The 27,216-nt window shown below is 34.9% G+C and overlaps 1 protein-coding gene across 15 annotated transcripts in view; it reads right to left on the reverse strand.

Moving 5' to 3' along the window:
• Positions 1-27,216, reverse strand: part of RAPGEF2 (Rap guanine nucleotide exchange factor 2) — a 246,268-nt gene that overhangs the window by 43,237 nt on the left and 175,815 nt on the right. For all 15 annotated transcript variants that reach the window (XM_053216762.1, XM_053216760.1, XM_027068275.2 and 12 more), the window contains one exon: positions 8,913-9,044. In XM_053216762.1, coding sequence (XP_053072737.1) covers positions 8,913-9,044 — 132 coding nt within the window. The remainder of the gene's footprint in view (positions 1-8,912; positions 9,045-27,216) is intronic.

Consider the following 27,216-nt stretch of genomic DNA (forward strand, 5'->3'; position numbering starts at 1 on the left):
TGCACAGCGCGCGCGCTCTCTCTCTCTCTCAAAAATAAACAAACATTAAAAAAAAAAAAAGATTAGAACCTAGGAATTCTGTCTCTACAGTCTTAACCACAACCTAATCTATCTCTTTACAACAGATATTACATATGAATGTGGCTTATATAGGGATCTATACTTTTTTTTTAAATTTAACTGGGTATTTAAAGAAAAATTTTATCATTTTCTTATCAAAGTTTTACTTTTCTCAAGTCTTGGTTTATCCTGCAGAACATAAGATTTAATCCTACCTTTGAAGCAATACAAACAGGTATTAATATTTTATAAGTTTAACAAAATAATTTTAATGACATTTTTAGTTCTTTAGGTGCAATTTCCTAAACTAAAATACATACAGTATAAAAAAAAAATCTAAGGGGAAAATAATAAAGAATACTTAATGAAGACAGAATAATTAAAAATGGAAAACCTAATGTCTACAAAAGCTCTTTAAATAATGGCCTTAGTAAATACTACTGCTTGGGTTAAGACCATTATCAGCAGAGCAGTGGGAGAGCAGTAAGCCCTTGTAGGCTTGCGGTTTTCAAGTACTCGATAAAACATATGTAGCAGTTATTTTACTTTTAGTTGAATTAACACTTCACTGGAGCCTTTGTGGCATTTGATATTTCCTCAGTTTGTTCATTTTCTTGATACCCTTTAAAAAATGAAAAAAATCTCTTAAGAACTGTGTTCAGAATACAATATATGGAATCACTTTTGATTTCAGTAAATCATAGAGCTTTTGGCATTGTTCTGAGACTATTACTAGTTTTTTTGATTTTTTTTTGAGACTATTACTACTTAGCTATAATATACATCTACATCTATATTAGGCTATCCATGTGGAAGGGAAATTAATTTAGGACAGGAATTATTTGCCTAACTGAATTAACTGTGGCACACTCAGAAACACATCTCCTAATTTAAATTCAGAATTCACAGAATTGTCTCTAGATTCTAGAATGAAACGGAAGTAGAACTTGACATGATGTATTATGCCAAGCCTGTGATCAGAGAAATTAGGCCAATACTGTTATTATCACAGCCTTATTTCTGAAGTCTAGAAATGTGACAATTTGCTAATGTTTGCTATGTTTACATTTTCACCCCAGTTTCACCTTAACATTGAAGATTATTATTCATCACCTTATATTTTCAAATATACAATCAGCCCTCTGTATGTACATTCTTTAATATTAGCTGAAATTGAAGAAGGGACTACTAGAGACAGAAATAAAAAATAAAAATAAAAAACTTCTAAATAATATAGTTATATAGCTTATAGTGTTTCTTTAAATTTTAAACATCTAAAATACAGTAAGAGATACAAAATATATTCTGTAACATTCCAAAGAAATCATTACTGTCATTTAAATGAATTATATGTAAGTGTTAAATAAAACAAAAAGACTCCTTCTTCTTCTTCTTTTTTTTTAAATAAAGTAAGCTCTAAGCCCAACATGGGGCTTGAACTCAAGAACCCCATGCTCTATTGACTAAGCCAGCCAGGTGTCCCAGAACAAAAAGCCTTTTAAATGTGAATTGGATTAATCTCTCCACAACTGAACCTTCCACCCCATTTGTGTTAACGATCATTAGTTGCGTTTTCTATCTCTGTTATGTGTATTCCATTCTTAATTCATTCATGAAATAACGCTCACTAAACCAGTAACTTAGATTATTTTTCTAAATAAATATCCATTGTATTTTAAAACACTACAGAATTCCTTTCTTTAATTTTTTTTTTTTTTTTTTTTTTTTTTTTTAATGAGCTGTAGGCCCAACATGGGGCTTGAACTCACAACACTGAGATCAAGAGTTGGAGGCTCTACTGACTGAGCCAGGCAGGTGCCCTTCCAGAATTTCTTTTAATAATAAATTTTAAATAGAACTCGATAACAATTTTTTTAGGAGTCTACTAATGCCATAATACTACTGCTTCATGAACAATAAAACTTTTGGAGACTGGAGTGAAATGCTTACTGAACCAACACCAACTGGTCTACAGAAGAAGTGTACTAAACTTAGGAGGAGGGCCTAGAACCCAGTAGTTACTGAATTTACATTTGCTAAATAAACAAACTCAGGGTTTAGTAATTCAGATCTCAGCTCTACCATTTATTACGTGACTTTAGCAAAATTACTTAACCTCTATGACTCCAGTGTTATCAGTAGAGTTATATCCTCCCACTCATACCACTGTTCTTGGATTGAATAAGGGGAAAGAAAAGAACACCAATTACAGGCCACATCAAAAGACAGTCCCTTCCTCAAGGGAACACATTTTTTATATCAGCATTTGTGTATCTTTACCTCTCCCCATCGGACCAGCGAAGCTTACGTACGATTTGTACTGGCAGAATTTGTCAAAAAACCAAAGCTCTGTTAAATAATGCAACCCCTTACTTATTGTAAAAAAAACTGTCACTCAGACTAATTGCAACCATTTAATTCTGGTTAAATGGCTCATACAACAATTATAAGAATAGTGATCCTATACTGAATGACTACCATACACATAAAAATCTTCACATCAATTCAGCAAATTAGGATTATTACCCCTGCTTTTCAGATGAGAAAAACACTAGGAAAATCAAATAAACTGTTCAATGCAAACAAAACCAAACCTAGTAATTGTGTTGGGTCTTAAACTCAGGTCTGACGAATACAAACTACTAAATGATTTGCACTATAATACTTTGCCCAGTTTTCTCAATAGACTATCTTCATAAAGAAAATCACTAAATCATTAATCATCAGGGAAATGCAAATAAAAACCACAATGAAATATCACCTTATACCTGTCAGAATAGCTAGAATCACAAAGACAACAACAAAACAAAACAAAACAAAACAAAACAAAACAACAAGTGCTGGCAAGGATGTGGAGAAAAAGGAACGCTTATGCACTGTTGGTGAGAATGTAAATTGGTACAGCCACTGTGCAAAACAGGATAGAGGTTTCTTAACAAATTAAAAATAGAAATACTATATGATCCAATAATTCTACTGGGTATTTACCCAAAGAAAATGAAAACACCAATCTAAGGGGATATGTACCCCATATTTATTGCAGCACTATTTACAACAGCCAAGATATGGAAGCAATCCAAGTGTATATCGATAGATGAGTGGATAAAGATGTGGTGTACACACACATGCATGCACACAAGATTATTATTCAGCCATAAAAAGGAATGAGATCTTGCCATTTGCAACAACGTGGGTGGACCCAGAGGGTAAGTGAAAGGACCCAGACCTAAGTGAAGTAAGTCAGAGAAAGACAAATACTGCATCATTTCACTTATATGTGGATCTAAAAAAACAAACAAAAACATTGAATAAACAAACCAAAAGTAGAAACAGACCTATAAATACAGAGAACTAGCGGCTGCCAGCGGAAAGGGTGGTGGGAGGAATGGGGAAAAATGGGTGAAGGGGAGGCTTCGAAATGAATGGGTTATGAGAATAAGCTACATCATAGGGAATACAGTCAATAGTACTATAATAACTTTGTAGAGTGAAAGATGGTAGTTATGCTAGTGGTATGCATAGCATAACTTATTGATTTGTCCAATCGCTATGTTATCCACCTGAAACCAATGTAACACCGTGTCAACTCTACCAAAAACACAGTTAAAATATAACAAAGCAATGAAATGTTTTCTGCTTTGCTAAGTCACGACACAAAAAATTTTAAATAAATATATTTGTATATACACATAAACAAAACATTTGCTACTTTATAGCTTCCTCCAAACCGTATTACAAGATTAATGCCAGTCTTTAGACCCTTTTATTCTAGATAAAGATAGGCACATAGGCACTTTATAGTTTAAAAGTATCTGATTATATTTGTCTCAGGAACAAGAAGAAAGGCTTACGTAATTCAGTCAGGCAAATAACTCCTGTCCTAAATTAATTTACTTTCCACATGTATAGCCTAATATAGATTTGGATGTACATTATAGTTAAATAGTAATATTCTCAAAAAAACTAGTGATAGTCTCAGATCAATGCCAAAAGCTCTATGATTTACTGAAATCAAAAGCAATTTCATATATTATATAAAGGATATCAAGAAAATGACAAACTTGAGGAAATATCAAATGCCATGAAGGCTCCAGTGAAGTGTTAATTTAACTAAAATAAAAATAACTTCTACATATGTTTTATCGAGTACTTAAAAACCATTTACGAAGAAATAGTTTTTGCTTATGAAGTATACAGGCATATCCCCACATTTTTAAAAGGGTTGCTTAGTAATCATTCTTGATGTAAATAAATTTCGTGCAGAATTCAAACGTACATACACATAGCACCTAAGTCAGACCCCGATATAAATTTAGGCTAGTAGAAGGCTATATTGAATGCTAACGCTGACGATAATTTAACCAAGACAAGTAAGTAGGAACTATCTAGAAAACCAGTAAAACCTTGGTTTGCGAACATAATTCATATTCTGGAAACGTGCTTGTAACCCAAAGCACTCATATATATCAAAGCGACTTTCAAGAACCATTGGCCCAGTTGTGATCATGTGACATTCGACATCACGTACTACTCATATTGCAATACATCGCTCATTTATCAAGTTAAAATTTATTAGAAATGTTTGCTTGTCTTGTGGAACACTTGCACAAGTTACTCACAATCCAAGTTTTCACTGTATATGTAGAAAATATGAAAATATTTGGAAATAAGTATAATGCTTGCACTAAGTCTAGCCTGTGTATTATAATTTATGCTGCTCCTAATTTCACACATCAATTTATTTAATTTCAATATAGACTTTAAAATATATTTATGCCTAAAAGACAGGAACAGTTTTACAGCATTTAGTATAAATTGTTAGGTTTCTTTCCAAAAATTATAATTTAAAAAAAATTTTTTTTTAATGTTTATTTTTGAGAGAGACAGAGACAGTATGTGAGTGGGTTAGGGGAAGAGAGAGGGAGACACAGAATTTGAAGCGGGCTCCAGGCTCCAAGCTGTCAGCACAGCGCTGGACACGGGGCTCGAACTCACGAGCTGTGAGATCATGACCCGAGCCGAAGTCGGACGTTCAACCAACTGAGCCACCTGGCGCCCCTTCAAAAATTATAATTTTAACAGGTGTAAGAATGTCCATCTGTAAACATTTATTATAAGTAAGAAAGCCTGTGCTAATTTGACAGGAAAATAGTATATTTAATCCTCATACACTCAATTACTAATAGGTTTTAAGGATTTTACTTAAGGTACAGGTATCTGCATGTACTCTTTTGCAAATTACCTCCTCTTGCCCTTTGAATATTGTTTTATGGTGAGCCAAGTATTTTTCTTATTAATTTGCCTACATGAGTTATAGTCTGACTTTAAATCTTTGTCTCTCAAATGATCTTTTAACTATTAAATTATTTTGATTGTTATACCATAAGAGTTTGCTAACTCTTTGGTTGATCTGGAATTTAGTCTTAATAATGATATAGAGTGAGGCTATAAAGTGACCCAGCCCACCCCAAAGATCATTTATTGAATAATCCATCACATTCTTCACTGATGTATGAGGATTCCTGTTGCTTATTACATCCTTCCACATGAATTCCATTTTACTTGAACTCTCTGTTCTATTGATCTATTTTTGAACAACTATTTCCAGTCCACCAAACCACTGCTCTGATAATCACACTATGTAGCCAAGATCTTATGGCTAGAATTGCACTGTCTCATATCCCCAACTTAGGCATTCTGTTTTCTACTGCCAAAAAACTCCTACTTTTCAATTGCTTCCATCTGTTTCAAAGATAACCGTTTTTCAACTCAAGCATGATCTTTAGTCTTCAAGACTCTACTACCTTCTATGTCTAGTTTTCCCACCTTCAGCTTATAAAACCTAGTTCAATATTTCAATCACATTCATTTGGCATATCTTTACTGAGTACCCACAGTTTCCTGGTTCTAGAGAGCAAATGGAGACAAGACAGAGAAGTTCCCTATCTTCTTGAAGCTGTCATTTTAGTAAGCAGACAGAACAGAGAAAGCAATAATCATTTGGGGAAAAAAGTCTAAATAAAAGGAATAGCCAGGAAAGGAACCAAAATGCAAGACCTACTTTTCAGACAGTAATAAGCAAAGAACTCTCTGAGAAGATGGTACTTGAAAACGAAGCAGAAAAGGATCAAGCTAGGAGAAAACATTCCAGGCAGAAGGCATGCAAAAACAAAGCTCAGCAGTTAAAAGAGGTTGGCATGTTGCTCCATCCGTCTTTGTGATACACTCATTTAACAAAACTCCAGGCCTCGGTGCAGCCAAATCTCTGCTTTCTTTGTGCTTGCTGTAGAAAAAAAAAATACTTAATAGGGCAGAGGGAAGTCACTCTGTATTTGAGGGCACCCTCTCAACTGAGCTTCCATTACTCTAGTCAATTTGCTCTCCTACTCTCTGAAGCATCTATTTCAAAACTTCTCTCTCCTTAAAACTCTCGACCAGCTAACTCTCCCACTCTCAACAAATGAACTCAACTTCTTCAGAGGGAAAAACTGAAGTCATCAGAGAAATGCCCTCAACTCTCAAACTCCCCAATCCAAACCCACCACAATAATATGTACCTGTAGAAACAGAGGAAGGCTTCTCTTCTTAAAGCTAGTTATTCACTTTGCTTTTGAATTCCTCTCCTCCTATCCTGTTAGAAAAATTATTCTACCTTTTTCTCTCTGGCATACAGCATTCAATTTCAACCTGTGTCCATCCTGTAAGCATTTATACTCACTTCAACATGACAACTTTCTGACTTAGGAGAAACTTCTCCTAAGTCAGAATTATACAGAGATTAAATGGACTGCCATGGGAGATAGTTGTCCATCCCTGGAAATGTTCCAGAATAAACTGTTCGCTTCACTGACAGAAAAGCAGTAGAGGACTCAAATATAAGACTAGTCACTGAACCAAGTGCATCTGTCAGATTTCTTCTCCACCTTAAGAATTTCTGATTTAAAGATAATGGAAATGGTCCATTTGGGGATCTCTATTAAATGTTAACTTTAATATAGCTAATAACAAAACCTTAGGTACACCTTTGGATTCTTCCTTTTGAAGGATATAAACTTAACAGGCTACATGTCTGCCATCAAATTTGAAGTGGATAGCCTTGACACTCAACTAAAATCAATCAAAGTACACAGAGACCCTCTATTTCATCTATACCCCCAGATAAAGTCAGACTGCAGGCAGACCATGTCAGAGCAATTTGGAGTTCTCGCCCACAGTCTGGATTCTCAGATTCTGTACCGTCAAGAATTTCCTCATGAACTTATCCTAGCCTACTCAAGGTTTAAACACGTAAAGCCAGAATTCCAGTCAGAATATACCTCAATAAATTCTATGAACCACTTACTTCATTCTTATTATAAATTTGCCTTCTAGGAGTTCCACTTAGGTTTGTATAGAGTTGACAGCAATGGTAACTGCTACCACCTCAAGCTGTGTTTCCACTGCAGATCTTTAACGAGTACAATCACCCCACAGTTTAGAAGACAGGGACTCCATCATGATATTCCAGTTACTACAAAGCACAGCTTTTAGGAATACCATTCATTGTCTTAGAATAAGGGATACTCGAGTAAACGTTAAAAAAAAATCAACTTCTAAAAATTGGTAGTACTGGCAGGTGGAGGAAGGAGAGCAAATTTACCCATATCTAGCACCTTCTCCTCCTCTAACATCTGAAAATGTGATTCCTTCCTAAAAATCTTATTATAAGTTAACACTTAATGCAAAGTATCTATCTTTGCATTTGATATTGTATCAAAATTATCTTAAAGAGCCAGATAATATTTCTTATTGCAAAATAATAAATTCTTATTCAGCCAAGAATCTGCAAATAATTGCATTTGTGGCTATTATTAGTAAGCTCTCTACAATACCCTTGAATTATAGAAAAGTGTGTACCTATTACTTCCTTGAAATAAAATTAATTTTCTAAGATCTACTAAATTTAGAACTTAAATATGTTTTACCCTGATAGTATTCTAATTGTTTAATTATTGTTAGTATTTTTTTTTTTAAATAGAAACTTAGCACTGCCTGAATATTTCAATGATCTTGAAACACTATAATGTTTCTGAAGAAAGGTACCTCTATGGTCATCTCATATCACAATTCCTATGAAGTCAAGAATTATACTTTGTAAACTGAGTACTATGTTGTTGTTTGAAACCATCCAAAAATCCATATTAGTAGTATGTATTTAAAGATCTCCCCACAGATGGGTGCTTTTTTTTTTGCATATTTTAGCCACTTTTCCAAAATTTGCATATTCTAAGCCAATGAACTATTCCTCAACAATTAAAATTATTTTGCTTTTAAAACACCTTTGGAATTCCATGCTTCTGGTTTCTTTTCTATCCATCAGTATCATAAGAATTTATTTTAAACACATAACTAAACCTATACATAATTTAAAAATGCAACAAAAAGAATCTAATGATCCAATAATAATAATCTCTTCCTCGTCATACTGAAGACTTTAGTAAGAAAAACTTACTATGTAGTATAATTCTGCAGTTTTCCCCCAGAGTTTTAACAAGAAAGAGTCCTAAACCTAATATGTCTATAATCAAATTTTAAAATATTTGAAGTCCAGAGAAACATCTCCAATGTAACCACTCCATTTAAAATCCTGATAACTGGTAATAGCAGAGGCAAATACAGTTAGACAGTATTCTATTTCCCCAGACATACTATATGTCTCTGTGAAGCATGAACATTAACGTTAACATATGTACCTAAAAGTACATATAATATAACACACATATATTTACTTTATAGATCCTATCAATTAAGAATCATAAAACTCCTCGAAATAGATAAAAATGAAACAAATGACAAGAAAAAGACCTTCTTACCTGATAGATATCAGAAAGACTGCTGCTTCCAGAATCACTAGTGATACTACATCCTGAATGGCTAGAAGAAACGTGCGTCACCTGTGGGTGGAGACTATCAGTAAGGTGTAGTTTTGTGAAATCTGCAGGAAGCTATGGAAGGAGCAGGAGAAACAGGATTACAATTTGAATCAAGAACTCTTAAGAAGACATTGAAACATTTTATTAAACACTACTCCATACCATTTACCCAAAAGTACTAGGGAAGATCCTTCATTTTTCAAGTTCACAAATTATTAAATATTGTCCCTATTTATCAAAAATCACAAAATACATTTTTAAAGTTTACAGACATTCAATGAACCCTAATACTAAATTCAATGCTTAAAGAGGTAGATTTGGCAGTTCAGATTAACTTGGATGAGCATTTAATTCAATGACAACTTTCAAATTATATACTATTGAGCAAATTAATCTACTACTATTTGGTAGCCACTATAAACACAACTTTGTAGCAAGAAATAGCTTAAACAAGAAAACAGATTTGAGGTTCTTATATGCCTAAATAATACTTACAAGTAAAAAAAAAAAAAAACAGCATCTTAGAATTGACAAAATGTTTTCCTATATAAATAACTGTGCTAGGCTCTATGAAAAAACAGAATAGGATGCCTTCAAAGAACTTAGAGTTGAGAAAGCTATGGACAACATTTACCAATCTACCCACATACACATAAATATCAATTTTCTATCTGTTCAGTTTAAACCCTAAATGAAATAGCTTCTGTTGAACAGATTCACTAAGCATTCCTCAAGTGCTTCCCTCACTCTCCCATATAACAGAGAAAAGGTATTGAGAAAGAAAACATCCATACATTTGCCCATTCAACAAACATTTGCCAAGCCTTTTTCCTCCTACTATATGCTAAGAATGAGACACTAAGAAAACACTGCCCTTAAGAATCTTACACTCTTGTAAGTTATTATCAGTTCTTTTGAATTAAAAAGGGGTACTATTTATCATATCCCACTTATTATATGATTGGCCAGTAATACACGTGACATTTCAAAATATATGCTGACATCATGCAATATTCGTAACATTCTTTCCTTTTTACATATTAATCCTATTTAGCTGAATAAAAATGGAGAATGTTAAAATACAACTTAAGAGTTTATCTTAGCAACATTCCTTTCTCTCCTTTGATTCTCATCCCTTCTCCCCTTTCCAAAAACAAGATGCCATTCCATAGATTAGAATAAGTTTCCTAAGGGAGGTGATTCATTTGTATGGCAATAACCAATGAATTGTAATACCTCAAAGTTCCAAACGAAGAGGCAAAATGTACTTATATCCCACTATCATTCAGATCTGACTTAATAAACAGGTTATGATATTTAATAATATTAAATACAGGCTGTGCAGAATATTTTGACTTGGTCAAGATATTAAAAAAAAGGCTTAAAAATAAATGTATCAGGAGGCATAAGATTAGATGGCAAATAAATGGACAAAAAACATGTATGTTGGAGGAGCTCAGAGAAGTGAGATGTATTTAAATGGGTGAGATCATTGCAAACATGACATCTCACTAAGTGTTGTTATTTAAAAACCTGATGATTGAAGATGCTCTGAAATATTAGATAAAACTGAGGAGAATAACAATTCCTCTACAAGGAATAGATAGGTGGGTAACTCTAAATTGAGAGTTTATATATATTTATTCACAAGGTAGAACAGTGAAATATTTGCAGGACTTCTACAGGAACAATTTGGAGACAGAAATCTCCCGAGATGTACTAATGACTATGATTTTGCATGTTGCTAAGTGATAGATATCACATATTAAAATAATGTGCCCAAAACCAGGATAAATACTCTTCATCATCCAGCTACAGTTCCATTATATCAGTCACTCACTGCAGAAGGCAACTGGGGAAACATTACTCAATGGCTCACTGATTTTAAAAGGCATAATAAATTGATACATATAATTACAGAACAGTAAACTGATTTCTATTGATTATCTTTTACAGATGTGACTCAGGTTGACATGTACCACATAGGGTGATTTTTAAAATTAACTTAAATATGTCAAATGAAGACATCACTAATGAATTTTTACTCACTAGACACTTATTTATTTAAGCCTCAAAGGCCTCTCTTCTCTTCAGTATCCATGAGCTCATGGTCATCTTTGCTGAGAATTCATTGTATGGAAAGCATTAGGAGCTACAGAGCTCTCCATCTAATAGAACACACATGGATCCAGCCTCTGTGTACCACGATCTATTCATCTATGCTAGCTGAAAACAGCAGATACCAGAATTAGATGGCTATGCTAGGCTAAGAACCATAAAGACTGTTTAAAAAGCAAAAAAGAAATATTTTCACTCTGAAGAATTCAATTCTATTCTATATATAAATACTTACTGAGTATGTGTTATGTCATACTATTCAGCCCAAGGAGTATGGAGGTGAATATGGCATTCCCAATTCTAAACGTAACTAACTTCTACTACCCAAAATGTCATTGAAATAGGGGTTACCCATAATAGAAAAATGAATCAAACATATTTTTTTAAACACGGCTTTTATCTCCCTCCCTCAACCTGTATTTTTTGCAGAACAGCATGAAATAATGTTATGTTAAACTCAGAGTAAATGCATACACAATTTACTATTAACTGAACATTTCTTTATATTAGAACAGATGCCATACTTAGGAAGGCTTTAAATTTTTTCCCACAGATTGGGAGAATAGTATCATGATTAAATTTCACTGATGGTACACCTCGGCCAGTTACAGAATGGGAGAAGATGTGGAAGTTGATCCCATAGACAGAGAGTCTGAACTGCACTGACGTGACCCAGCTGGCCACAACACCCTAAAAGAATAGAGACCTGAGCCCACGGCTGGGGGAAATGGGTCTTTAAGAGGCAAATGAACCATATGGGCTGGGAGTCAGGGGACAAACACTGTTACACGGAGCCACGTTTAAACCTGAGGTCAACAAGGGTAGCACAGAATCCCTAGGGAGGCAGTAACTCATAGTCTGAGTAAAATACACCAAAAAAAGGGGTATGACATGCCAAAGACAAGATTCATTTACTCCAAACCTTTCTAGGTTTGACCCGGTGCCTATTTAAATTATTATCAGTGTCATTTTTAATTAAATTTCAGATTAAAATGGGGCTGTGAATTATCTTGTGACTCTAGCCACCATTTATAACAGAAACTGTATAAGAGAAATATTTGAAGTTGGGACTATATACAGCAATCACCTGAATAATATTAGATATTAATTAAATTAAAGGGGAAATAAATGCATTTTAAACATTTTGATCTTAATACCAATATATTTCACAATTTATTTAAAATTTAAAGAAGCCTCAAATTATTTTTATATTTGAAATTTTTAATATTTGATATATGAATATATTACTCCTGAAATTTTTCCTGAATCAAAGCAACATATATTCCTAAAAATAGGAATAGTTGTGGGTCACAACTGCAATAAACTACTGTTAGGCAAAATGACTGAATCATCGTTTAATCACAAACACTATTAACTACATAAGAAACACAGGGTAATATTAAAATCAGATACTTAAATAAAGTGAGCATAAACAAAATCATAGTTTAATAAAATCTGGGTATCAATTACAAAGTAACTCATTTTCTCTTTTGGGGAGAAACAGGGATGTCACAACAATTAGCTGTAAATAAGTACTATACAAAAGACATAAGTCTTATATATGAAAAGGCATTTGATGATAGCCTTTGATTTATTAGTCTAATGATTGGCATTGATACAATTACTTCTAATTTTACCAGTTAATAAATGAACTGTTTTGAACATAAACGCAATGAGTTTGAGTGCCTTGAAGGGTCTGACACGAATAAGTAAATACTTTGTTGAAATGGTAGATGTGGTTGTAATGTAGGAGAGGCTAAGATGGCTGCCTTCTTCCGTTTCCTCCCTACTAAAGACTTCTTTATGTTCATGTTTTTAAGCTCTACCAGGAACACCGGGTGTATCACTGGACAAGTAATGGAAATGTAAGAGTTTCCTATTCCATAATGATTATTAGCCTAGGTTTGCGGAGAAATCCAATAGTTAAAAAAGAAGGAAAAACTAAAAACAAAAAAATACTGCCACCAACATTTGAAATTTATATAACTGAAAAATTTCCCAACTAACCTTAGAATCACTTTATTTCAAGAAATCGTTACACAAGGATTGGGGTGATGGTTGGGATCTGTACAATCTTCCCTGGCAGTTTACTTTGAGTAACACTTTGAAGGTAAATTAAATATACTCAGTCACTAAAAACTAACTCTACATTGAGATGTATTACTAAGAATTTACCCAAATGAATACTGTTTTCCTCCTATCATCACTGAAGTTTTGTAAGTATTCTTCATGCTCATGTTTTCGAGCTCTGCAAGGAAGAGTTGGTGTGCTAAATGGACACACTGACTATTTTTCTCAGAGATGTTAATGAAAATACAGTCTCCTATATTTTCTACTCATTCATCACTTATTGGAAACCTGTGTTGTGAGGAGTAAATGAATGGCTGGGCACAAAGCATTTAGGTTAGGGTCTGGCACACAGAAATCACTATAGAAGTGTGTTAGCTATAATTACCACATGCAGATGCTGTGTAAGAAACAGGTCCTTTCCAGCTCCAGAATTCCTGTAGCTGAAATCTAAGACTAGGTACCAGTGGGTTACTGAGCTACTACCTGAGAGGGTTTTAGTGGTCAAAATCATCCAGCCACAAACACTATTCCCTTATCCACTTTAGAATTCAAGTTGTGCTTTAAAAGCAATTCCTATTCTCTGTGTCTGTACACATGTATGTACACACACACACACACACACACACACACCCTGTATTTCTCTTACCACTTATCTTTTCAGTTACTACTAGTCCTGACACTCTCTGACCTGTTTCTACATACAGCTTGAATAAGCAGGAATATTATTTATAGTTTATTTTAAAGGCCACTGTATAATATGATTTTGACTTTTACATCTCTCAATCATAATATTTCTTTAAGAACTCCGGATAAGGGAAACATTTGGACTCCTAAATATTATTCATCAGAAATGATTTTTGCAGGGACACCTGGGTGGCTCAGTCAGTTAAGCGTCCGACTTCAGCTCAGGTCATTATCTCACAGTTCATGGGTTTGAGCCTTACGTCAGGCTCTGTGCTGACAGCTTACAGCCTGGAGCCCACTTTGGATTCTGTGTCCTTCTCTCTCTGCCTCTCCCCCCTGCTTATTATACTCTGTATCTCTCTCAAAACTAAATGAACATTAAAAATTTTTTTAATTAAAAAGTAATAATTTTTGCGCAGTGCCTGGATGGCTCAGCCAGCTAGGCGTCCAACTCTTGGGTTTGGCTCAGGTCATAATCTCACAGTTCATGAGATTGAGCCCTGCATCAGACTCCCTGCTGACAGCACAGAGCCTGCTTGGGATTCTCTCTCTCCCTCTCGCTCTCTCTCTGCCCCTTCCCTGCTCATGCTTGCTCACTCACTTGTGCTAAGTAAATAAACTTTTTTAAAAAAGTAATTTTTACTTCCCTTATACTGCCTTATGATACACTAGATTCAATACTTATTCTTGATTACATCATCCATCAGTATTCCACAAAGAGAAAGATGTTTGCACAATATACAATTTCTTTTGTTCATAAACATAAAGGCAAGAGAGTTTCCCCCAAAGTGTCATAAGATAATTTAATAAACTGATAGATCTAATTATATTTCTCATTAAAACACATGGAGACATGTTTTAATGTTGATATGACTATGTTTTACAGGAATGGGTCTAAAAATTTGCTTTGTATCTACTGGAGAAACCTGACAAAACTTAATAATTTGCAAGAACATTCTCCCAGCCTCCTGTCAGGCTCAAAAGATATAAGCCTCATGTCAGACATATATGGAGTAATCACCTATTCAACCTCCTCCTAAGTCAGGCAACTTTGAACAAATTAATTAACTACTGTATACCTTAGTTTCTTCCATCAAAAGAATGTAACATAGCACAATGACTAAATGAAATAATCATTGTGGCCTACAGAATCTACCTTACTGATGCCTCTCTCTTCCTTTTCATTCCCTCTGTCATTTTCCAGTCAAGGTTCTCCATCACCTTAGGTCACATATTTTTCAAATTGAATGAAAACAAACAAACAAACAAAACTAACTTATTTTTGACAGTGTCATACCTAACACTACCATTATAGTTTACTTATTATATATATATTCTCCCAAGTATGTTCATATGGAAGAACTCACTGGTTAGAATTCTGTACTAAATTTTATAAAGTAAATAACCTCATTACATGATATGCTTATAGTCCAATTACTTTTATAAACAGTCAAATTTCCATAGCTAAGAATTTCTCTCAAAGTGATAACATCTTGAGGAATTTGTGCTTTTGTGGGTGTATGATGTTTGACTGCAAAAGCCTCCATGTATTTGACCCAGACACATGCTGCCAACCTGGTAAGGCTTAACCACAGTAAGTTATCCTTGCCATCCTGAGCACATGGTGTCTACAGGACAGTCTGAACAGAAACACCACTGCATGGGGGGCGGGGGGCGGGGAGGGAGGGGTGGAAACACAAGTTTAGTCATGCTTTATTTCAAAACTTCATTGCTACTATCTGACACTAAAATAATGTTTCAGAGGGAGCTGTAATAAACAGAAGTTGCTACTAAGGTAAGTTTATACACATAAATATTTCACATGGCTTTCTGTCCAAAAATAAACCTTCATGTGTTAGAATTAGCTACTGAAATATGGTAGTGACCTAGCCCTCACCCCAGGGCAGAAAGACCACTCTCATTTTTTTCTAGGGTTGATAACATAAATGAATCATAAACTTCACTGGCTATAATTGGGCAAATTACAATCTACCTACAATTTAATTCCTACACCTATAAAATAGTGATTATTTGAACACAAATAGGACACTATGGCCCTCCGTTGAAGAAAATAAACAATAAAAACTAGTAAACTGATGTTTTTAAGCAAATGCTTTTAGAAAGCCTTTTCTGCTAGATGTTGAATGAAAGCACTAAGCAGAAGGAAACCACGTGACCTTTACTTCAAAACAGAAAAGTAGAATCCTTTAGTATGATGAGGAAGTGCATGATCTTATTTAGGTACCATATTTTCCAAATTGCAAGGCTATGCCTCACTTTTTTTTTTTTTTTTTTTTTTAAGAGAAGGCAATAATAAGAACACACCTGTATACCAGTTCCCATATGCCAGGCCTGGATCTAAGCGCTTGCAGATATATTAGGTCATTAATTGTTACAACTATCTTATAAAGTAGGTTTTATTATGACCATTTTAAATAAGAGGAAACTAAGGCACAGAAAAGGTAAGTGATTTGCAAGATCATTTGGTGAAAAGGTGACAGAGAAGGAGTCCAGCTCCAGATGTCTAGCTGCAGAGCATACACACGCATTCAACTTATGCATGCATTAATTCAGTAGCTGACTTGAAAGCTCTCATGGATACTGATGAAATGGTCAAATGGCTGCTCATATCAATTTATGAATATCGTCTTGTACACATTTTAAAATCACAGAGAAAAATACTAATTTAAAATAAGTTCTCACTCTCACTTTCATAAAACAAATTTATGAAAATTTTACATCCACAACCTAACAGAATTTCCATTCCTTCTAAATTGTTTAAGATACATTACTTTTTTGGAATCTGTATGTGATGCTGCAGATTAGTGAAGGTGGTTTTTCATTTGTCTCATAGGTTCTTTATAATATCATTTACTGTTTACTTTATAAACTAATCTTTAAAATATCACGGTAATAGCCAGTACTTGCAATCTTGAGATCACACATCCAGGAACCATTATTAAATCTGTGTCAAGTGTAAAGCTGCTTTAACTCCTTTATACCAGTTCCATCATGTGACACTTATAAGCCTTCCAAGCTAGCACTGGTTGAGGTCATTTCTGCATTATGTTCCTTATGGAAGAGTACTTTAAAAACAATTTTTTTTTAAAGGTAAAATAAATTATGAGAGAACCTCGTAAAGTATGTGAGGAGAGCAACTCCTTTTCTGGAAGTTATTTTTGGCAGAAACTAAAGTTTGCCTGATATATAATATCCCTAACATGTGATAATCAGAAAAAAAAATTATGCACACATATACATAGAGTTAGTTTTAAGTTAGTCACCTAATTTCATCATCTTAAAGGAAGACACCTGGCAGAGTGAGAGCAGTTCTGTAATTAGTATCAGAACTGATGAAAGTCTGTCATCTGAAAGACAGCTGAATTTTTTCAAAATAAAAATGTTTATCTGGGTCCTAAAATAAAACAAACTGCCTATACAATTTTCCACAGAAATACTGAGGTAGTTGATTAATTATCATGCAAATGAAACGTCCCATTGCCTATTAAGAAACACAGTTTTAGGACGGTTTAAGCAACAGCCAGTCCATTCTCACCCCACCCCCCGGCCCTACTCCCCTACACACTATATAATCCCTTCTTCTTTTCAATTTATTTGCAATCATCAATAATCACTGATCTGAAAAGCACACATTTCTCCGAGGGATTCCAAAATAATGCCTACATCACTCAGTCCAAGAAATTGTCAGTAAAATACATGGCAGTGGTTGGCACCGAATCAGGTAATTTAAAAATCATCTTCTGAGTAGCATTCCACCTACTTAAATCCCAACACCTTTGTGTGTGCATTTTCTCTTCATGTTAGTAACAATTACCGCCATTATTTTGGGGTTATGTACTATGTAATGAGCAAGGAGCCCAGTATTTGGCATCTATTTGTTCTAATACTTACAAAAAGCCCAGATGCCGCTAAAGAAATGGAAGCTCAAATAACTCAAGTGACTTGTCCAAAGATCCCAGGTAATAGGCTCCAAAATCTCTCCCTTTTTCACTTTGTACCCTGACTCTATAGATATTTATTATTTGGGGCCATAGTCTAACTCAATCTTTGCACCTGTCTACTCCATTATTTAAACATTATTAAACATTATTTAAATCCCATTATTTAAACCTTAAAAGAACTTTACACTAATATAAGAATAGCTTGATTTTTCTAATGTGAAAGCCAACTCAATACACTTTTTAGCAAAATTTGTGATTATCCATATGGTAATACCGATAATATCCTGCAGTTGCTAAAACTTGAGTCCTCAGTCTCTTGTTTTCCAGGACCAAGTGGGACTGGTGCTATGGAAGTAGCAGCCTCTGGAGAGGTAGAGAAGTTGCTGGTAATACCAGAAACCAACTTCTGTGACCAATTAGACAACAACTCTGATGAGCTCCAAAGGGACTCTGCTTAGTTATCCCAGCTGTAAAAATGCTCAAGGGAGTATGGAGTTGGGGAAATGAGTGTTTAAAGTCAAGAAAAAAAATTGTAGGGGATCTATAGAGAACCCTAAGCTGCCTTCTTTTTGAATAAAAATAAACAGTTGATTTGGGGAGAAAACCTCACACACAATTCAAAACATTAACCTACAAGTAATTCACTTTGTAAAAGCTGTAAAAGCTACCATACATCCAAATGCAAAGCTATGAAGGTCTCTACACCACACAATACCATAAAATGTCTGAGACTGGCTAGCTATTTATCAGTGTCCTCCCTTCCGGGAAACATGCTGGACTGTATTTCCCAACCTCCCTTATAGTTACATATGTGCCCATATAACTGAGTTCAGGCCTTAGAAGTATGGACAAACACAAGTGATGTATGCCATTCCACACCTGACTTCAAAAATATTCTATAAGACCTGTCATGATCCTTTCCCCTTGCATCAAAAAAGTCTCTGTTGGAAGACAACAGAAGCTTTGTTTTGAAAGTTAGGTAACTGAGCCACAAAACAGAGGGGCCTTGATCCTTGAATCACTGCTTAGAAGGGAACCATCCACTAAGTGATCAAGAGTACTTGCTTCAGATTTTATGCAAATGAGAAATAAACTTCTGTGTTTGAACCATATAAATGCATTATCTTAATACATATAAATACCTTAACTCATATAATCGGTGAGACCTATTTGTGAAAAATCTTCTACAACGAAATTCTAAATTCCTTAAGGAGAAGTTAGGTAGGGCTCTGATAACCTCATAGTACTATGTGAATTTGGATACAATAAACATTAGAGTTCCTTTACTTATTCAGTCAAACACATTTACTGAAATGTGTTTTTTCTAGATATAGGAGCAGCAAGGATAAACTCCCTTCTCTCAGGTATCTTACAACTAGTAGGTGGAGACAAGTAATAAAAGGAAAGTGAAGAACGCTGTCAAATAAGTGCTGCATTCAACAAAGATTGAACAAGACTGATGTATTATGCTGAGCTAAATAAGTCAGTCAGAAAAAGACAAATACCATTTGATTTCATGCATACATGGAATTTAAGAAACAAAACCAATGATCATAGGGGAAGAAAAAGAGAGAAGCAAACCAAGAAACAGATGCTTAACTGTAGAGAACACAATGGTTACCAGATGAGAGATGGGGAGGGGTGTGGTTAAACAGGTGACTGGGATTAAGGAATGCACTTGTGATGAGCACCAGGTGTTGTATGGAAGTGTTGAATCACTAAGTTGCACACCTGAAAGTAACATTCCACTATGTGTTAACTAGCTGGAATTTGAATAAAAACTAAAGAGAGAGAGACAGAGAGACAGACAGACCTATGTGATGAAGAGTCACAGGATAGCCAGGGAAGATCTAAGATGTGATATTGAGACGAGAAAATTATTTTTTATACTTTCACCCATTTCCTAAAGGGACAGTTGTAATCATACCATTATACTAGATATAGATAGATAGATAGATAGATAGATAGATATTTACTAGATATATATCTTTATCTATATAGATATATATAGATAGAGATATATATCTAGTAAAATGGTATGATAATATAGATGTATATATGTGTGTATATACAAATGTATATATGTGTGTGTTATGTTATCTAATAATACACACATACACATATACACATCTTATATATTATACACATACACATATGTGTATACATACACACATACTTTATATATATAACATATACATTACCTTCCATGTATTTATAAAGAATATGTTATATTTGTTGTGTAAAAGTGAGATAAATCTAGTGCATCACTAAGCCAAAGGATTATAATCACTAAACATTTTATTAAAAATTCTTGGCTATTTATACAACTTAAAAGCAAAATCAACTAAGTACCATAGTCCCTTATAAACTGAAGACAGTATAAAATATATTCGGAGTTGTTCAGTGCCCTATGAGTTGGAAAGCACTAATATTTGCTCACATTTCAAGACATAAATAATATATGATGGAAATGTAAGTCTTCCAAATAATTATTTGTTCTTTAAAAATACTGCTGAATAAGTTAAATGGAAATTTAAGTCTAGAACCCACCTACTTGTAATAATACTCAAAAATTCACTGAATAGATTGACTGCTTGAGAAAAAAAAATAATGCTATTAAAATTTATGTCATAATCCTTTAAAAATAGGATTTTATTCCTTTATTTCCCTAGGAAGATATACTCAACATCTTTGAATCCATAGATTTACAACCTAGCAATTGTGTGTGGTAGTAGGAAGTTGGGGTGGGGGGGATGACCATCAAACAAGAATATGCCACACGGAGTTTAAGTAAATTGAAAACTAATAAAGTAAGACAGAGGATACAGAGGGCGGAAGGTCTCACTGCTAAGATAACATTTCAACAAAGACCTTAATGGAGAGAATGCCTGAACCCTGAAGGTACACAAAGGGGAGGGAAACAGGCATTACACATACAGAGACATGAGCAAAAGTCAAAGGCAGGGGTGGCTTTGGTATGCTTTAGGAATAGATAAGAGTAGTAAAAGCTCTGAGAAGACCAGAGGGAATTAAGACAGAGAGAGATTCTATGGTGAAATCATGTAGGAAAGCTGTGGTAATGATTTTGGATTTTATCCTTAGTGAGACGAGAAGCCACTGGAGGGTTTTGGACACTCATGAGGTGTGCAGCATACATGTAAAACATCTTTCTGAAGTTTTTAATGTGACTATTATCTTACATTTTTGATAAATATTTATGAGTAACTCCACATGACTTCAATAGAAAAAGATGTTTATTACAACTTGCATCAAGAGGCCATCAGCAAACGGGGGCATCATAGCTTGTCTTGATGGACACACCATAGGTAGGCAGTGTGACTCAACTATGAGGCTGTGTCTATTCTCAGTTATCGTTTACGGGTACACTAGCTATACAACTTAATTGACTGAAAAATTCCACCCTCTTTACATGACACACACCCATACATATACATCTACTTTGATTTTTTAACTGATATCTAGGATCTTACCTCTAATAGTTCATTTCTGAATTTCATTCAAACACAACTACCACAACTGCTACTTTTCTGGTGATGAGTATTACAACTTAGCTAGACAATATTCTTTAAATAAAAAAATAATTACACATTATCCCTCTTAAGTTACTAACAAAAATAGGAGGTCTTACTTTCATGCGCCTAGTGTTATCACTTCCTCCTTTTACTTCAAAGATAAAGATATTCATTTCAGCATTTATTTCCAAGGACTTCCATGCTACGACATTTAATTTAATGTCTATTGTCAAGGGCTTTATGTGTCAACCGTGCACACCAGATAATTTCATTGCTTTAGCTCTGTCTGGAGGGCACTACGGGAAAACTGACTGAACATCTGCAGTGCGTTACTCATTGCCCAGGGTCAGTGGAGACACATACTGCATAAATTGCAAGAAGCCTCACAGAGTTTTCTTTTTCCTCCATCTTCCCTTTTTTTTCTCTGTTAAGACTAATAAACCTTAGACACCATATCATCAAATGAATAGTCTGAGTTACTAAGACACAGTCAAACACACGTTACCTCATAAGGAGACTCCTTCCTAATACCCTCACTTCTGTCAATGCTCCAGCATTTTTCATGACCTTCTCAGTCATCTGCAAAGATTTATTTACATAATCAATTGAGCAACCCTCTTAGAAAGCACATTCTTCCTAAATTAACACCAACATTTAGAGGTCTATCACTCTATTAAGCTTTTACTTTCCTCAAACTTCATCTACTTTCTCTGAACTCTGTTAAGTGTGCGTGGGTATGCACACTAATTTATTGTCCCTAGTTTAAATCAGGAAAATAGAACAGCATTAATCAAGATACACTTAGGGAGACTTATGACTGGATTAACATAATCTGTGGTGTCAGCGCATGTGTGTATGCAGGTACACACACACACACATACATACAACACTTAATAAACTGAAAATGTCTTTAGATTTAAACAGTTTAACTGACATAACCTGGAAGTTACATAGGCTCAATTCACCGTCAATTCACCACCAGCAAAAAGAAGAACTTACAAAATGAGCAAAGCTCACAATGGCAATACTGTGACAGGGGATTTACAAATACTACCCTGCCTCACTCTAATGCTCCCCGCACTATCACTGTCCTACCCAGATTCTTGCAACAGTCTTTTATTTCCCTTTCAATCTCTTCAAGTTGCAGCCAGAGGAAACTTTTACAAGATGACAGAAAAATACACATTGTCATCTTGTCACTCCCATGCCACAAATCTTTCACCGGACTCTCTTCACCCTCAAGAAAATGTTTCTAATTCTAACCACTGCACCTATCTTCTCCTTCTCACCTTTTCACACACCTCCGTACCCCTTAGTCTCTGAACTAAAGGTCTAAAGCTACTTATGGCTGTTTAAAAGTCATACTCTGTATCTCTCTTCTGGGTCTTCGGGATTCCCTCCTTGAAGAACAATCATCCCAAGGCGGGCTAGCTCTCTGAACCCTCCTACTGGAAGTTAGAAGTTCTTATAAGAAGTTCCTGTGAACCTAGAATGCTGCCTGTCACAGAATTTAACCACACTTTATAGTAGTTGCTGATTTAACTCTATATGCAGGACCATGTCTGCCTTTTTCATGACTCTTTCCCTTGCTTCAAAGTGCCTAAAATACAGTCAGTACTTAAGTGCATGAACCACTGAACTATTAGCCCTAGTTAAGAGCTGAGGATACTGCAGCTGAGTGACACTGAACAAGAACTATCTGTTGCCAATGTTCTCCCCCTATCCAAATCCACAGTCACCCCTTTCTACCAGCCATTATACATAGATCGCCAGAATAAAATAAAAGACAATGGATAGAAAAAGCGAGATAAAATTATACCAAGCCTAGGCTAACAGTAATTGTAGTTAAGCAATATATTTGGTGTGGATTTCCTAGAAGTCAGGACAAAAAAGCTAAGGACAAAAACCTCTGGGCTAAAATATTTTTGACTTGCCATCTATATAGATTCCAAAAGAGGAGACTGGCAGATGAAAAGTGTTTGAACTCTACTCAGAAATGTAAGATTCATTCATCTACTTAATTATTTAACACATATTTACTGGCTTGCTTCGGTGAACCAGGCATTGCTATAGGAGCTAGTTCTATAGCAATGATTTGCATTGGCAAAGTCCCTGCTCCCGAGAATTTAACATGTCTAGAGGCAGGAAGGGCTTGACAGTGAAACAGAAAGAAAAGTAACAATAAACACAACAACTTTAGCTATCCATAAGTACTGCAAAGACAATGCTAAAAGAGTGGGGTGATGTAATGAGCAGTGATGGTTGGGAATAAGGAGCTATTGTATTTATTTTTTTCATAATTTTATTTTATTTTTTAATCTCGTTAGTTAACATCAGTGTAGTCTTGGCTTCAGGAGTAGAACCCAGTGATTCATCTCGTACATATGATACCCAGTGCTCATCCTGAAAAGTGCCCTAAGTCCTTAATGTCCGTCAGCCATTTAACCTACCCCCAACCCCTATCAACCCTCAGTTTGTTCTCTGTATTTAAGAGTCTCTTATGGTTTACCTCCCTCTGTTTTTATTTTTCCTTTCCCTCCCCATATGGTCATCTGTTAAGTTTCTCAAATTCCACATATGAGTGAAATCATATCTGTCTTTCTCTGACTTATTTTGCTTAGCAAAATAATACCCTACATTTCCATCCATGTTGTTGCAAATGGTAAGATTCCATTCTTTTTCATCATCAAGTAGTATTCCATTGTAGATATATACCTATATATCTATATCTATATCTATATCTATCTATATCTATCTATCTACCTATCTATCTAGCACACCTTCTTAATCCATTCGTCAGTTGATGGACATTTGGGCTCTTTCCCTAATTTGGGTATCGTTGGTAGTGCTGCTATAAACATTGGGGTGCATGTGCCCCTTCGAATCAGCATTTTTGTATCCTTTGGAAAAATTCCTAGTAGTGCAATTGTTGGGTTGTAGGGTATTTAATTTTTTGAGGAACCTCCACACTGTTCTCCAGGATGGCTGCACCAATTTGCATTCCCATCAACAAGGCAATAGGGTTTCCCCTTTCTCCACAACCTTATCAGGATCTGTTGTTTCCTGAGTTGTTAATTTTAGCCATTCTGACCAGTGTGAGGTGGTATCTCAGTGTGGTTTTGATTTATACTTCCCAAATAATGAGTGATGTTGAGAATCTTTCATGTGTCTGTTTGCTATCTGGATGTCTTCTTTGGAAAAGTGTCTATTCATGTTTTCTGTCCATTTCTTCACTGGATTGTTTTTTGGGTGTTGAGTTTAAGAAGTTCTCTATAGATTTTGAGTACTAACCCTTAATCTGATAGGTCATTTGCATTGCAAATATCTTCTCCCATTCCATCAGTTTCCTTTTAGTTTTGTTGTTTCCTTCACTGTGCAGAAGTTTTTATCTTGATGAGGTCCTAATAGTTCATTTTTGCCTTTGTTTTCCTTGCCTCTGGAGACACATCAAGTGAGAGGTTGGTGCAGCCGAGGTCATAGAGGTTGCTGCCTGTTTTCTCCTATAGAATTTTGATGGTTTCCTGTCTTATGTTTAGGTCTTTCATCTATTTTGAATTTGTTTTTGTGTATGGAATAAGAAAAGTGGTCCAGGTTCATTCTTCTGCATATTTCTGGCCAGTTCAGGGAGGCTCTTTCAGATTGGGCAACCTGGGAAGGCTGCTCTGAGAAAATGATGTTTGAGATGACAAATGAATAAAGACAAAGGACCTAGCCAAACAAAGGTGGGGGAGAGCTTTACAGATGGAGGGAATACCAAGAGCAAGGGCCCTAGGGTGGAAACAATGTAGGAATGTTCAAAAAACAGAAGTCTAAGGTGACTGGATGGGAGAAAGTGAGGATGCTTGAGGGGGAGAGTAGTATAAAAGAGGGCAGAGGAGTGTAGGATCCATTCCTGATAAAAAGCAGGCTTTTTTAAGGGGAAGGGAAGACACTGGGCTTTTTAAAATAAGCAATTAAAAAGATCCAGTTATGTTTCATAAGATCATTCTGTTAGGGGTGGTGGAAAGGGGAATGGATTATAAGAGATTGAAATGGAAGTAGAAAGAAAAATGAGGAAGAACTGAGGTGTGCTATCAGGTTACAGTGAACAAAAAGGCCTTTCAAAACCTAACCTGACGGTACTTGGAGGACCCTCTGTAATCAACTGTTTAACTTCTTCAAAAGATAAAAATTCTAGGGGTGCCTGGATGGCTCAGTCGGTTGAGCATCTGACTTTGGCTCAGGTCATGATCTCGCAGCTCGTGGGTTCAAGCCCCATGTCGGGTTCTGTGCTGACAGCCCAGAGCCTGGCGCCTGCTTCTGATTCTGTGTCTCCCTCTCTCTGCCCCAACCCCACTTGCGCTGTGTCTCTCTCTTTCTCTCAAAAATAAATAAAAAGTAAAATAAAACATTAAAAGATAAAAATTCTATCCAAAATACCATAAAAGTGATTAGTTATGTGGCACTAGTTGCTGCAATACTTTAGTAATGCATTCTGGCCTCTTTTAAGTTATCTGGGTGCCTTATCAAATTTCTGAGGAATAAGAGGTTAGATTATAAAAATATTCAAGTTATTTCAGTAATAATTTATTAAATATCCTAATAAAATGAATACTTATTTTGATAAAACACATAGCCAGAGATTAGCATTAGGAGGTCATAGTTTAAAAGATGAAATTATAAAAAGAATACATGGCTAGTTCCAAGCTATCTGTGTGATTCCAGAAAATTATTTAAATTTCTTGCAACTCAGTTTCCTCCCTAGTGTAGAAAAGACATAAAAAGGTCTGTGCTGCCCACCTCACAAGAGAGCTGTGAAAATGAATGCAGGACGAATGTGAAAGAATTCTAGTAATATAAAGCATTATTCAAATGCAAGTTTGTGTATGAAAGTACAGTGATAGACCTGGAAAGATTTTTAAGGGTTCATTTAGCATAATCTCATTTTATAGTTGTGGGAACTGATGTCAAAGAAGGTCAACAAGCATGGAACTGTTAACACTAGAATCCAGATCTTACTTTTATGTAATAGAAAAAATTTAATTTGAATAGTTTCCAAATTTTCTGGAACATCAACTGTAGCATTAATATTTTTAAACAAGTATTCTGAAGAACATGAAAATACTAAAAGAGAAAAGTAACTTGGAATTCATTAGTAACAATTATGTTTGTATAAACCAGAAACAACAAAGGATTAATTTTAATCTCAATTCCATGATATATATATCTTAAAACAATGATTGTTCTCAGAAAAGCATAAAACTTTCGTAATGCTAAATGGTCAAGGTCTTAACATGTAAGAACATAAACAAGAACCTTTACCTGGTTTTTGGCAATAAAGTATATTGAAAGTCTTCAAAGATAGTTTAATCTTTTTTTTTTTTTTTTAATGTTCATTTATTCATTTTGAAAGAGCGATCAGGGGAGGGGCAGAGAGAAAGAGGAGAATCCCAAGCAGGCTCTGCACTGTAAGCCAAGCTGAAATTAAGAGTCAGATGTTTAACCGAGCCACCCAGACACCCCAACAGTTTACTCTTTAATAGAATCCATATAAATATTTTTTCTAAATAGTGTGTGTCCAACTTTGTATCATCCAAAATTCCTAAGTAGCTTATACCAGAAATTTTTTTTGCTGCTTAGGAGAATAATATTTATTTCCATATTTCACATAAATGTTAAAGAATTGCATGACTTATTATAACAAAATTCTGGCAATTAGAAATGTTAATCCTAACTTATCACGAGGATTGCTAATGTAAATATTCAGTAGTTGATGTACGCTGCTCCTTACCGTCTTCAGTCTTTATACCGTATTCAGTTTCATCTAAGTTTATCTAGTCCTAGGGAAAAAAAAAATCTTCCCAAGATGAAATAATTATCCTCTAATTCTGAACTTAA

Source organism: Acinonyx jubatus, chromosome B1 (assembly GCF_027475565.1).
Source record: "Acinonyx jubatus isolate Ajub_Pintada_27869175 chromosome B1, VMU_Ajub_asm_v1.0, whole genome shotgun sequence".
Lineage (NCBI taxonomy): Eukaryota > Metazoa > Chordata > Mammalia > Carnivora > Felidae > Acinonyx > Acinonyx jubatus.